Source organism: Echinococcus granulosus (genome assembly GCF_000524195.1).
Source record: "Echinococcus granulosus chromosome Unknown EG_S00010, whole genome shotgun sequence".
Classification (NCBI taxonomy): Eukaryota; Metazoa; Platyhelminthes; class Cestoda; order Cyclophyllidea; family Taeniidae; genus Echinococcus; species Echinococcus granulosus.
The window spans coordinates 866078-879925 of NW_020170390.1; the positions used below are offsets into that span (position 1 = coordinate 866078).

At 39.9% G+C, this 13848-nt stretch overlaps 2 protein-coding genes across 2 annotated transcripts in view; both read right to left on the reverse strand. All coding sequences in view use genetic code 11, as the record gives it.

Annotated features, from left to right (window-relative positions):
* Window positions 1–1232, reverse strand: part of EGR_02301 (hypothetical protein) — a gene marked incomplete at both ends in the record, with an annotated part of 9025 nt that extends 7793 nt beyond the window's left edge. Inside the window, 2 exons of the mRNA XM_024491550.1 lie at window positions 736–841; window positions 1026–1232. Of these exons, the coding sequence (XP_024354056.1) occupies window positions 736–841; window positions 1026–1232 (313 nt within the window). The remainder of the gene's footprint in view (window positions 1–735; window positions 842–1025) is intronic.
* Window positions 1233–2325: 1093 nt separating this feature from the next.
* On the reverse strand, window positions 2326–8238 carry EGR_02302 (hypothetical protein; the record flags this gene model as incomplete). Its single annotated transcript, XM_024491551.1, has 5 exons — window positions 2326–2619; window positions 2924–2965; window positions 3678–3765; window positions 5627–5898; window positions 8002–8238. The coding sequence occupies 5 exons, from the start codon at window positions 8236–8238 to the stop codon at window positions 2326–2328; spliced, it is 933 nt and encodes a 310-aa protein (XP_024354057.1).
* Window positions 8239–13848: the final 5610 nt, after the last annotated feature.

The window sequence follows — 13848 nt, forward strand, 5'->3', positions numbered from 1 at the left end:
TAGACGTATATTATAAAGCAAAAAAGTAAACTAATAAACACATGTTTAACTATTTTAATTCGCCATGTTCGATACTGCTCCTATTGTAGTTGAATTAATAATGACTAAATTTAGAAAATCCAACTTGTTTAATTTTGTGACGCCTTACAACTAAAATCCATTTATGCACACTCCTACCTGGTTGAACTTGTTTTTTCCTAAACCATAAACATTAGTGAATCAACTCCCAAGACACCATTCACCTTTATAAGGACCTCACTTCTACAAACAAACATAAGCGTCAAAAGTGAACTGCTTCACCCCATTGGCAAGACCACTTTCCTTAAACACCTTTTAGTGGGTCCTCAACCTATTTAGCCTTTTAACGGAATTGTCAAATTCTTATTCCGCATAGCAACCGAGTTCTGGTCTTGAACTTCGGTGAACTGTAGTATTAGTTTGGATGTTAAATGTAACGGACTGTTACATGGCATTTGCAAAAATAGCTTGCCAATCAGCTCAGATAAATGGTTAATATTCTACCGCCTAAGGATATGCATCTCCATGCAAATAAAACTAAACCGCAAATTCCTGCGCTCTCAGACAAGCTTGATTAAATGATTGCAAATAAAGGCAATGAGACCTCCTGCTCAGATGGATGAGGGGAATTAAAAATTACTTTCGTTACTAAAAAGTTTTCTCTATCCTATAAAGATGTCTTGATCGTATAACATTATCAACTGTGTTTACTTCTACTTTGATATTTTTGAACAATTTTTTCGCTTTTATTTCGCACAAATATTTCGATAGTTTCTGCTAGTGTACCCATCAAAATTAAAAGCAAAGGAAAACATGCCTTAAGCTTTTGACAAGATTAAATAGAGAACTGAATGCCATACTACTTGGATGCATTTTTGTTTGCGGTATCACCCATATTTATCCAGCCAGTACTGGCTATAACACCGCCAGCCAATTAAGCCCGCGGATGTCTTTGGATAAGTAGTTGGTGATGGTAGCACTTTCAGCCTGCTAGTGGATTCTCCTACTTTCGACTTTTGAGGCATTATATCTTCCACCTTCGGCCGAGATTTATCTATAAGTTCGGGGATCCTATCCTTGATAATCAGTGAAGGTGGTCCAAGTAAAAATCCGTAATTTTTGCAAAAGTCTCTTCTGGCTTTGTTTTCCTTGCAAATAGTAGCACGAAAAATACTATCCCGTGCCGTTTGCGTGACAATAAACCGATCATTCATTGCAGTTACTAGAACCACCTGCTATCGAGCTTATTTAAAGAACCGGGCTTTTTGATATCCGTCATTCACTTAAATAAACTAATCTAGTAAAGGCTATTACGTTTCAACATATCAAGAAAAACACAAGCCTTAGCATTAAAATATCTATTATTTCAAATGATTTTCCCGAAGTTTATGTTTTAGCAATAACTGCTGCTGCATCAAGTACGTGTTAATACCAAAAACAAAAACTCAAATTTCTCTTTTATCCATCGTTTGATTCTAATTGCTTACTAATATTCATGCTTTAAACCAATTTGGACCTTAGGTAATTATCTTAGTCTTATCGTGTTCCTATCTTGGCAATAATAGCGCAGATAACCACCACGATGTAACAACACGGAGCAAACTAGATTGGTGTTCAAATAGCTCAACGCTTAGGGTATAGGCCAAATCCGCCTTTACCCCATTTTTTCAAAAGTCTGTAGGCCAAAAAATACGAATATAATACAGGAGGCGACTTTAGCAGTCACTACCCCACTTGTTCCTGCCTGGTGGACTCGCGACACCACCCAACCTACCTCGAGAACCTTGCCCCCAGGATCTGACTCTCTTCAATTCACTATAGCTTACAGTTTTGAATCCTTAATTGTCAATACACCTCTGACGAATATTCAACTCATATTTTATCAGGTAGTTCGACCCATCCCCTAAAACATGCAGGATTTCCATTAAAGGCTAAGTTTAAAAGGTTTCGCAGTAGCAAAAACTGTTATTACATGCACACAATATAATATGGAAGTTCGAAAGTTTTTTACATTTCAAACGTGAGACCCAAAGAGAGGAGTGTAAATGAGCGTAGTCTCTTTAAACCAGACGTCGATTCCGTTGACCATTCCGGCAATTGAGAAGACAGTTTGGTTTGGCCTGTTTCTTCCAAAATGCAAAAAAATGCTTTAAAGCGGCCAGTACAATGTGAATGCTCAGATCTAGTAGTGTACTTAAAATTAGGCAAAGTGAGATATGATTTCGGTAATGTAAACAGGTTTTCTGAATCAACGATCCTAATTTCAATAAACGGCCTTGGTGATGTTGAAGTGTTCAGTTTAATCGTTTAAATTTTATCTCCATTATCATGCCTGACTGAGTTTGTCAGCACGGGGAAGCCATTTTGAATGCTCCTGACAACAAAATGGCAGCTCAACATGAATTCACCAGATTCGTCGAAATGCATCCGTTGGTTCGGAGACGCGGCCGGCGATGGTGTTTGGCGAATTTGTGGTGCAGATTTCAGCTCTACTGCTAGGAGTGGACCCTCGGGCAAATCCGGCTCATACCCACTGCCATGGAGCAAGACGTTGAAAAAATTGCGGTTAGAGTGTTGTGCAGCCCGATAGGCAGAGCTTATCTGAAAGGCAACACAGTGCTCATTACCACTAAAACACACAGCGATGTTCCCCATTTCAATTTTTTTTCAAAACTGCACCAATTTATTATTTAGGGGAACTTAAAGTGAAAGGAATTACGTCTTCATCTATATATCTTATTCATCAATGCTATTTATTAGAAAATATAGGGTATTTATTAACGCAATGCATCCACCGATTTCATCCCTTATCGGGTTGGTTAAAATGGCAGGCCAAATAAATCTGTAATAAATAACTTTACAGAATAATTTGCTCTACGGCGTGAAGTCTCGCCTTTTCCCATACCTCGTCCTCCGTAAAAGAAACCTCCTGAACCGCCTCACACCACTGTGGTAACACGTTTAAAATTCCGCCCTAATCGTTGATATATTACAACGATCGTGAGGTATCGAGTCGCTGAAGTTTATAAATCACAAATAACAAAAAAATCCTTGCCGCCAAAGTTCTCAATATTTTTCCCTCTATCAAAACCCCTCGAGGTGAGTTCTTTGGAAGGACACTCGAGTTAATATTGGAGTAACTCTCATTAATTTGCCATTGTCTGCATCAATCCTGTGAATGGTCATCCTCCTGAGTTCTGATTTCGTTACGTCGACTACCTTCTCCTACGTTTATTGCTATCCTTCACCTGGCCAAAGTATCGAGAACCCATGTGGATCATCTTCGTGCCCAGCATTTCCATGGAAGATTCACTTTAGTAATCGTATTCTTTAGTAGCTACGAAATTCACAAGAACTTAATTACCGGTCTACTGCCCTACATGCTTATCCCTTCCTACGTTAGCAGGTAGGAACTGCGTTTTGTGGACACCGTCTCAGAAGAACTTGCGAGGTCGAAATGGAATCATTCTGATTAATAAAGTAATTTTATGGATACAGCAATAAAACGCTTCGGTCGTTAGGCGGACAATGTTATCATGGATGCAGCACAATCATGTATTATTTCAAGGGGAGTAAAATGTCATCGTGGTGAATTGTTGAGCAGATTTAAGTAATGTTTTATGCTATAGCCATAAAAGTAGGATAGAGATGTAACTCACATCTCGAAGGGCTTCGACTTCGCACTCAGAACTGGAATCTTCGTCCCATGCTTGATCTTCGTTACTGAGATGTCCACCTGCCGATTCTCTAAAGTGCCAACGAAGGAATGGTTACAAGCGAGCGACGATGTGCGTGGAAAGTAAGTGCGTATTGTGATACTGTGATTATCCACAAAACCTATATTAATGTCCTCACATATCGTTAATGGGTCAAGGGGTCCATTCGTTGCCAAGATAGACAAGATCGGATAAGGCAGCACCAATACGAGCCCATTTGATGAGTAAGAATGTATTTGATGGCGGTGAAAATGTGATACGCGCGATACTTGATGAAAGGAAAGCTTATATGTTAGCGTTCCGCTCATGTTTTCACCAAAACCTTTTACTCATAACCCCATTGTCGGCACCGGAAACCCTGGAACATATACATTTATTGTCATTTCGAACAAATAGACGCACACATTCTCTCTCTGTGTTGCTCTTTAGCCAAGGTTTCTCTCTCCCTCTCCAGGATTTCGGTCACACCTATGGACACAAGCCCTCCCGTAAGGTGATGTAGGCCGAGATACATGGTTGGGAGGGGGGAGGTGACGAGTCGTGCTTGTGCCTTTGTCTTACACAAATGAGAATGTGACCGGTTCCAAGACGGATCACTTTCAGTAAATGAACTCCGGTGTTTCTGTACCCCTCTGCAGCACCTGTGTGCCCACCTCCTCATACTCGTACCAGAGCAAGTAAGGCACGCAGCCTGACGTATTCTCCCACAAAATCTTTCCAATTTTACTTTTATGAATAAGAACTCAACGTCGATTTACTCTCCGAATTTAATCAGAACTGCTTATCCTACTTTGTGTGCAATGATACGAGAAACCAGTCAATGCTTAATTGCCATTTCCATCAGTTCCAACGTGCTTATTTGTAACTTGGTCCGAATAATTTCACTTTCTTGATTAAAAATAAATGAGTCATTGGCGGCAACTATGGCCATTGGCAAATACGCAGTTCAGTTGTCAACCTTTGCCCCCACCAGAACGCCTAACAGTGATTTTGATAGCAGACAGTGGGGTCGACATGTCTGACACATTCGTGTAAATAAATGGCGCATGTCACATCACCTGGCTGATGAAAATTAAAAGAGCAGCTAACTAAAGGCACTTGTCAGTGTCATATATAGTACTGAACAGGTGTCCCCATCTTCACTCCTTATGCAAAGGTTTTCCCGCTTTTAGAACCTCGAATGAAGACATGGAAGCAGAATTCACAAATGCTGCTTACTTGAAGCATCAAATATGGGTCTGAGAAAATGATGGAACCAGTCAGTGCGGTTGATAGAATAGTTTTTTCGTTTTGCATTAAATTTAGGTTTAATCCAGCTTAATACCTTGAATGTCAATAAGTGCATTTCAAGTCGTGTAGAAGTCATCCAAATGCAGCACCCCACAAACAATATTATTATCCTCTTTTAATGCTTGATACGTAGGATTCATCTTATAGTTTGATTTCATACAACTGGAAGCCTAATAAATTCTTGAATCTTTGTTTCAATGGTGCATTGAGGGAATGCCAAAACTGCTGACACACCTCGCCCATCAATGCTATCAATGCCGCGCAATTTAGATTCCTTTCTGAATAAATGAATTTAAGCACTTGTTTTTGTCTAGCGGTGGCTCCATCAGTTCAATTAACTCAGATGCCTAGAAGAATCGCGTTTTGCAACCTATATTCGAGAAGTTTATGACTATATAAGTGAGAGGGTTCAGAAATGTTGCCGTTCCTCAACGCTTCCTTGAGCTCCCATCATACAAGAGGGAAGTTGACGAATTTAAAAATGGTTTCCTCATTATTTAAAATGACTGCCTATTACCATCAGGAGAATATTCATTTGCCCACGGTAAAAAAATATGAGAAATAGGTCACACAATGGAAACATTTCTCCAAAATGCACTCACTTGATGTCCGGAGTGATCCGTTTTTGCTTTTTGTAAGGTATGCATACATGACTTTCCACGAATTTCGCCACTTCTTCTATCCTCTCCAAGTATTCTCTGACCTTGTCAAGATGAGATCGCAGGGTATTCACGACATCTTCTGGTTCCGATTTTACCAAGGAGGCGTCAATCGGCCTCTTATTTAGGGTAGACACGTAACTGCGTATATCCCGTTCGGCTTGCTCAAGTCGATTAGTAGACGTATCCACACCATCTTTCAGAATTTCACAATCCTGAAGTCATAATAAAACATCGGTTATAATTTTTAAACTAACGGTTACAGCCAAATAAAACATGCGTGGCTCTTTGATTGTTGTTTTGAAGAAATGGTTTGCTGATGACCATCAATAGAGCAAACGATATAAACTAGCCGTCCTCATCTACTACTCTGCAACGTGGTTTCATTTAGAGGTAGAGTAAACGGGACACCACTCTGACAAGTTCAAGAATGCCCACTTAGGTCCAGTCGCATCTACTCAGTGGTGCAGTCATTGACCTTCACCGATCACAGTGACGCACGACCACTTCAACAGCGACTGTTTTTTTTTTCACTTTTAACATCACAGGATCACATGGACAGGAAAATTTCCCTTTAACAGGGAATTAACTGCCAACACCTAAGAATGAAATCCGCTTCCATAGTCATTCCATCAAAAAAAAGCTTGGAGAGTTATTTCAGGGACTAAAATTCTCCAACGCACATGTTCTCTCCAAGCGGGAACCTACCACCATCTATAGAAAAGATATTCTTTGGGGTAACACGTGATTTGAGAAATGTCGTATCCAGAATCCCGCTTGACTTTAGAACGGTAGAACACTGCACCCCGTGCTGCCCTAGCAGTCATGACCTCCTCTTAATTCGGTAGGATGCAACATGGACAAAAAAAAACGCAAAACAAGACCAGACAGACTTGACACACTGGTAATTGGTCTAACTTTGTAAAATTTAGGAATGTCGAGAATCGTTCGTTTTTTTCTCAACACGAAAGATCGCAAGGGCCTTTTCGGATAGTCGGTTCTCTTCATTCGGTCAAAAAGTACAAGCGGGCGATCAATAGTGTCACAGTGGAGGTCATTGAGCTACTAAAGTGCATGCAGGCCAAATTCACCTCCTCTGCCTCAGAAACCGCTCTGATAAATTTCATCAGTTAGTTGTTCTATTCGCACTACTTTTAGAATTCACTGATCTGCTCTGGTTTTTTTTGTGATTTCTATACCCAAGTGGTTATGTGCACAGGTTTAGGCCAATGCAATTTTCTTGCCCATTTATTTTTCCTAATTCCATAGAGTATTTTTAAATCCCCCATTCACTAAACAGTTCAGTGTTGTGTAACACAGTCTGGCCCTATCCAACCACAAGAGTCCCATCAATCTCAGCCACTGAAGAACTGCGCACTATCTGTTCACGATTTAATTAGGCCTTGAACTTGAAGGAGATCAAACTTTGCAACAATTTATGACTCTTTAAGTCTACATTCTAAATTGTTAGTCTCGAGTGGGACTTAGAAGGGGTGATTCACACCAATGAGCTAAAATGTGCGCGTGTGTTCTCGTGCAGGGGCTCGTCAAGATGGCTCGAAGGTGCCACCCCAACAGGACCAAGTGTCAACCGCCGTATCAAAAAACGTCAAGTGTTTGCCCGCGCTTGTACTTCCTCTACGTTGGTCGTCCTCCATCCTCCTCCCCCGCCCCCTACACACCCCTAACCCCACGAATGGCACTTGCCTAATTCAACCGCTCGCTCTTCCTGAATTCACTAGGCCCCATGAGGTAATGCGACTGTTAGCCGTGATAAATGACTTGTTTCTGATTTAAAAATAACCCGAAACTGCCGTTCATTACACTAATTAGTACACCACTACTTCTGCTGGATCCACTGAAATTCACATCTGGGTGTAAATCAGATGGCTCCCACGTCAGTTATCCTCACCGAATAGCAGTCGCTTCACCAACAGGCAGCATACTGACACTTGGCATCTGTTTAACGTCGGTGTGATTCTGCATCCAGTGCCCCTATTGGTGGACACTGTCCATCATTGCACTTTAAGGGTAAAGAGCAATAACAATTGTGAACAACTAACTTTCTAAGAATTGGCCTGTAAGAAGGCATCAGATGCTCCTTAAACCATGTAATGCGACAGTCACCTCATGCATGAATGGGCATTACAAAGCGTAGTTCATCAAGCAAACAGTTTGACATCTTTTTCAGGACCTACTATTCGGCAAGATGCCCAACAATTTTAACTACTTCTCAACTTGTGCGCCACTTCATTTGCCTCATCACTGCGCTACAACAAGTAGGCAAAAAGGACGTACAAATTATAAAATATGCTTACCTCAAGTACATTTTGCGTCTTTTCGATTGTGATAGCATCGATGGACTCATTTACAATGCGTAGCTGCAAGACAGGATCGTAAATTGTTTGCAGCTGTTGTGTTATCTTTGATAGCTTTCCGAAATGAAATAATGCCATGCTAGACGAAGAATCTATCGGACCGAGACAAATGTCCACCAAGTTGTGACATCTGTTGACAGATGGGGTGCAGTTTTGAGACCTTGCATTCGCGTCCATGGTAATGAAACACCTCATTGAAAGTTGTAACAAACCTACGTAGCAGTGCTCTGGATCTCTTCGCTTTATGTGCCATGCAACCGTCTAGAAAAGAAAACGTTTAGCCATTAGTTTCAAACTCACATATCGTCTGCTATTCCACAGTTCAACGGAAGCACGAACAACGTAGCAATGCCTTACAAACAATTTACTTGCTGCCCCTGCCCGACTTTTAAAGGTAAATGAGCCTGTTTCCTGATTCCTCAAGTTTCCAGCCTAGCCACGCCTGGGCTGCGTGCCCTATTCATTTGCCGGTCAAGTTGCTGTTTCGATACTTTCTTAACCACTATCATAGGACTACTTTCTAGTGCTGCAAAATCAACAGATCAGTAAACACGCTTACAGTAAAAGAGGTGAACACCAAGCTGTTAGCTATTCCTAGGCTACAGCATGTCAGCGAGGCAAGTTTACTTGGACAGCTCTCATTGTGAGCGCACGGACAGCCTAGCTTTCTATCAACATCTAAGGGACCAAAAGGCAGGTAACGATTTGATCGAAACTTGGATTTAAATCACCGTAACTTCTCATCTCTTCCTACCTAAGATCCGATCAGCACTACACTTCCATAAAAAGGCAGAAATGTAAAAAAGCCAAGATTGTTCATAATCACAATGATGACCACCGCTTTTTGTAAAATGGTGAACGTGTAAAAGCCCTAAAGACTCTGTTAATGTAGTTTATTTGTCTCTAAATTTCATGGCCGCATTTACGTAGACCAATTAGACAGTTACAAATAGTTGTATTGTTTTCGGTGCTTTATTTTCAATAAAAGGCTATTCCTTTGAATCGCCTTAGCACCTTCAAGTAACCTTTCCCGAAACTATCGGAAGACATGAGATCCTATTTTGTCTAAAGTAAAATTAAGACCAAAAATTGGTAATGCTTATCGGCTATTAAGCTAGGATATTTGGATCACTTTGTAGCAGCAGATTTGGAATCTTTAGCACTATTATCAAGCACTGTATGGAAACACTCTTCTTAAAATGCCTAAAGATAAAGCTAGAATGTCAGGCAGAATAAAAGGTTTGTACGTATTACAGAGCACACATAGTCAACTTGGTGCAAATAAAGTAAAACACGAGAGGAAGAAAACCAACAAACTGGAATGGCTTTACCGCTTTAAAATTCTCATTATTTCCGATAAAAGTGTATTCATCGTACCTTGGAGTAATTTTCTATTCTTCTTAGTAGGAGTTGATAGTTAAGACACGTCGACATTAGCAAAACCGATTGATCATCCTCAGCCAATAAAGATTCTGCATAATACTTGTCCGTATACAGACACTTGTGAACAAAAGCCATCTGCTCCTCTGTGAAGGATTTCAAGCTGGCTACGATAAATGCTGGGCGCGTGAGGTTTCTTCTTAAAATTGATATCGTTTTCTCTAGATCCACGCAAGCACCATTCAGTAAAGTCTCGGTTAGTTCGTTGAAAAACATTGTAAAATAATAAAGCAATTCTGTGGAGTTTTGTGAGTATAAATGCTGCGATAGAACGCTAAGAGTGCGCACGCAATGAAGTCGAGGGAGGTCTTCCGAAATAAGAAGAAATACGACAAACCTCTTAATTCACTAATAGCTGTGTCCAGACTCTCACTCGTTTGAACAAGCAAATCATTTTTCCTAGAATCTTCATCAAACTTATAGGAATCAAGATGGCTCTGTAAAAGTGCACAGGCCTTTCGCACTTTATCTACAAAGTATCAACAGTAAGCTAAACATACGTTTACGGAGGAAATAATAACAGAGTTAAGAGTAAAATGCTATTAGAGCGGAAAGAGCACAGTATACTTACTGTATTAATGCTTATCTCTGTGCGGTAGCCAAGAGCTACCCATTTTGAAGATGGAGATAGGATGTCAATTTGGTATCTAATCGACGCAAGCTGCGTTAAGAATGTGGGACCATACTATGGTTTTAGGGCTTGAATCTCAAAACACATGCTAGTGCTAACGATTTTGACCCAAAAATCGGGCCAAGTGTTTTTTCTTGCATTTAGCCTAGGTGTAATTACACAACATTATTTCTCCTATGCCACCAAATCATGATTGGAACTAGTCAACCAATGTAAAAAAACAGCAAAATCATCTACCTAGTGGGTAAACACAAGAAGTTAAGGACAAAAATGCGCAGAAAAGTAGAAAAACCGTCCGCATTAAACGTGAACTGCAGAACATCCTTATATGATGAGATTTTGAAAGCGTTCTAAGGTCAGATAAGCGGCAGTTCCTATAAGGTTAAACACCTTGGTGGAATTGACCAATTTGGCTTAAATAAGCACAAAAACTTGCATTGTTAGTTACGTTTGTATTAATGTTTACGTTTAGAATGAGTATTCTAACCGCGGAAGAGCATGGCATATTGACTGTTTAAATGCGGAAGTGCAACCTGCAGTGAATGAAGTTCCAGTGTGGGCAAGCATTCAGCCAAAAGAAACGTCTAGTTCCTATGTTATCGCATCATTGCGATTTAAAATAATGAATACGATTGCTCAGAGGACATAATGAGTCGGATAACAGCAAAATTACATGAAAAAATTAAATGTTTAGAACTGAAGAGCTCTTAGCATATTATCAGTCATGTTAAAATCTATCTAGTTTGCTTGTAGATATCATTAAGTCTACCGTGCAAGCTGTAAAGTGCTGTACTACCTTTCGTTTCTTTTTTGTGGAATGCTAGCGAATGACTACCTCGCAGTTCAAACTTCATTGTCACAGTAGCATGCCATTTTTTGCGATATTTTTACTTCAAAGCCACTTAAGGTTATTTTAATATTTGGCTACACTCAATCCGCGGAGATACTATGATTTAATTTCACTTCTTTTTCTGTAGAGAGATGAATATGGGACTGTTGCAGGATAATAAATGCAAATCTGTGTGATAGTTGATTTGAAAAATCGAGTGTTGTTATCTGCGACTACTACCTTTTATTCAATAGCTATGAGACCTCCTGATTTTCGGACCTGTATCTTTTCTGGCTAATACCCAAATCGATTTTTTTGATGTGCTATAAAATAAATTACTTCAATAAGCATATTTTTCGCATATTTTTGTCCTACCGATGCCTGAAAACTCAGTGATGAACCAAAACTTTCTGCGCGTAGCCGTATCTGTATCTTTACCCTTGAGATAGATTCTGATCGCCGAAAAGTAAGTTTGAAACAGCGGGACTTACTGTTTAAAGACTTGCCTTACGTTAGTCTCACCAAATATTTTTGGTGTCAAAAATTGGTAATCTGATCGTTATTTGGAGCTTTGATTAGTCCTACGTCGTCTGGTTGACGCCAAAGATAGGTGATGTCTGGTGGTGCCAGAGTAATGGTCTGCACGAGCGCCATAAAATTCCACCAACCTCATGGAAATTCCTCCTAAATTGGTTTGTCCACAACCATCTGTGTGAATGCTTTGGTTTACCTTAGGCGTTCTTGTATTAAATGTGTGTAATTCATGGCTCATGTACGCAGCCTTTCCAAGGTCAAAATCCTAAGTCATCATGCACTTTTGCTAGGTTTTCTAGCACTCCTTGGGCGCTCTTTGAATCTGTGATATTTACGTACTATAAGTCTGCAGACTATTTACATCTCTGGAATGACTTAAACATTTTTGTCTGATATTCAATGACGTCTTATTGAATACATTGCACCGAATGGTGAAGTTGTTCTTTATGATACTTGCAAAGTGCATTAATCCGTCTACATTTTTAGACATTGCAAGTTCTGCAAGGTCGTGTAAGGATAGAAATATTGCCCATTAGGCTGTCAAGTGTAAATTTTAAATATGAGTCGTGTTCGATCCCTTCTTTCCCGATTTCTTATGGATACATTAAAACAATCCAGTCGTTTTATGTCATGGCATAGTAATACCCTCGGCAGATTCAAATAAAAAGTCTTCATTCCATAGTATGTATATCATGGCGAAAATAGGTATATCATTCAGCGTGTAAAGTTAAGCCAAGTGTCGACTGTAGCTCAAACATTATCTTGTCTTCACAGCTAATAAATATAATGCCAAATAAACACATCACTTCCTCCTTGTAATAAACACTAATTGCAGTAATTATGTATGGATCACCGTTACATCGGTCAAAACAATATACAATACTTGCATATCTCAGGCATTTATGTTATTGACGGTTTTTGCCCTTCCCTCGCTTCGCAATGCTGGAATGTCTGGAGACATTTCTCGGAGGAATTATACCTGGACCTTACGCCCACCATAGCAACATCAACAAAACTAATCTCCCACCGGCCGTTGCTGCCATAGTAACAGCCGGTTTGTTTTTCCCTTACCCGTATAGGCACATTGGCATGCCTTAAAAAATAAATGTTCACTGGCTATGCGGTATTGCGTACCCATGATTTGAAAAATCCGCATCGGACAAGCTTTCAAAAAGTAAACGATTATGTGATGAAACAACTCTTTAGTACTCGCCAAACTGTACTCTTAGAATGTTATTTTACGCCTCTGACTTGATAAATGGTTGGCTGGTATCCGAGGCACCTTCGAATGTTAGTTGGGGCTGTAAGTCATAAACTGCAGACGGCACAATGGCCTATTTTGAAGGCGTGACTTGCTTGCTGATGAAAAGGTAATTTGTTCAAGACTATTTAAATACTTCGCACCGTACATGCTGCCAACTGCGTAAATCGTGGTGTAAAGTAGGCATATGCTTTATTTGAGAACATTTAATTTCCATTTTGGGGCATAAATGACTTCATTGCCCGGAATGAGCCTAAGCCAAGTATCTTTCTCGGTACAACTTTTATCAAAGCTACAGCGGCACCACACAATGGCGCCTTTTAAATTTATGCCCATGCAAAGGAATCTCTGGGTGCATCAACTTGATCGTAGACAAGGAACTTGAAACCCTATCCAAGGCATGTGAAAGTAAAGTTTGTTTTGGTAGGAGGATACTATTTTGGGATGTCATCCCCTTAAACAAGTAAATCTAGGAGATAGGCACATTTTTATGCGCTAAATTTTGCTAGCTAAAGTTTTTTTGGTCGTTGAAAAAGATAAGCCTGAATTCACAGGTATTTTGCGCCGCAAATTAAACGCAAAATTTGGGAGTAACATTTCATTCTGTACACATCATGAACATCTGGTCAACCGCTGACTCCCACCTATTGGCACAAAAGACCCAAATAGTAAGATTGCGACACGACAATGCTCACTTGGCACCCAGAAAGAAAGACGTTTCTGCACCAAAAAAAATTTGTAAACACAAAATTTGTGCAAAGCTGCTGGACGAGTCAGTCGTGACATTCAAATTTAACATCAGTTTAAGTGGTTTAAGACTACAAGTTGGGTAAATACGGATGATCCAAAATCGAGGTGGCTTTTCGCTGAGAGCTTACCAACACGAAAAAATCATTTTTTGACTAACCAAATCAGACAGCCTTCACAAATCGTCCAAGACACAAGTTAATAAAGCTAGCTCGTAATTTTGTCTATTGCCCAAAAATGGCATCTCCACCTCCTAGGTGCATTCATAGGAAACCAAATGGGTTTACAGAGGAAATAAACTAAACATGTTTCGCATTGCACAATGCTTCATTTGTTAAAATATCC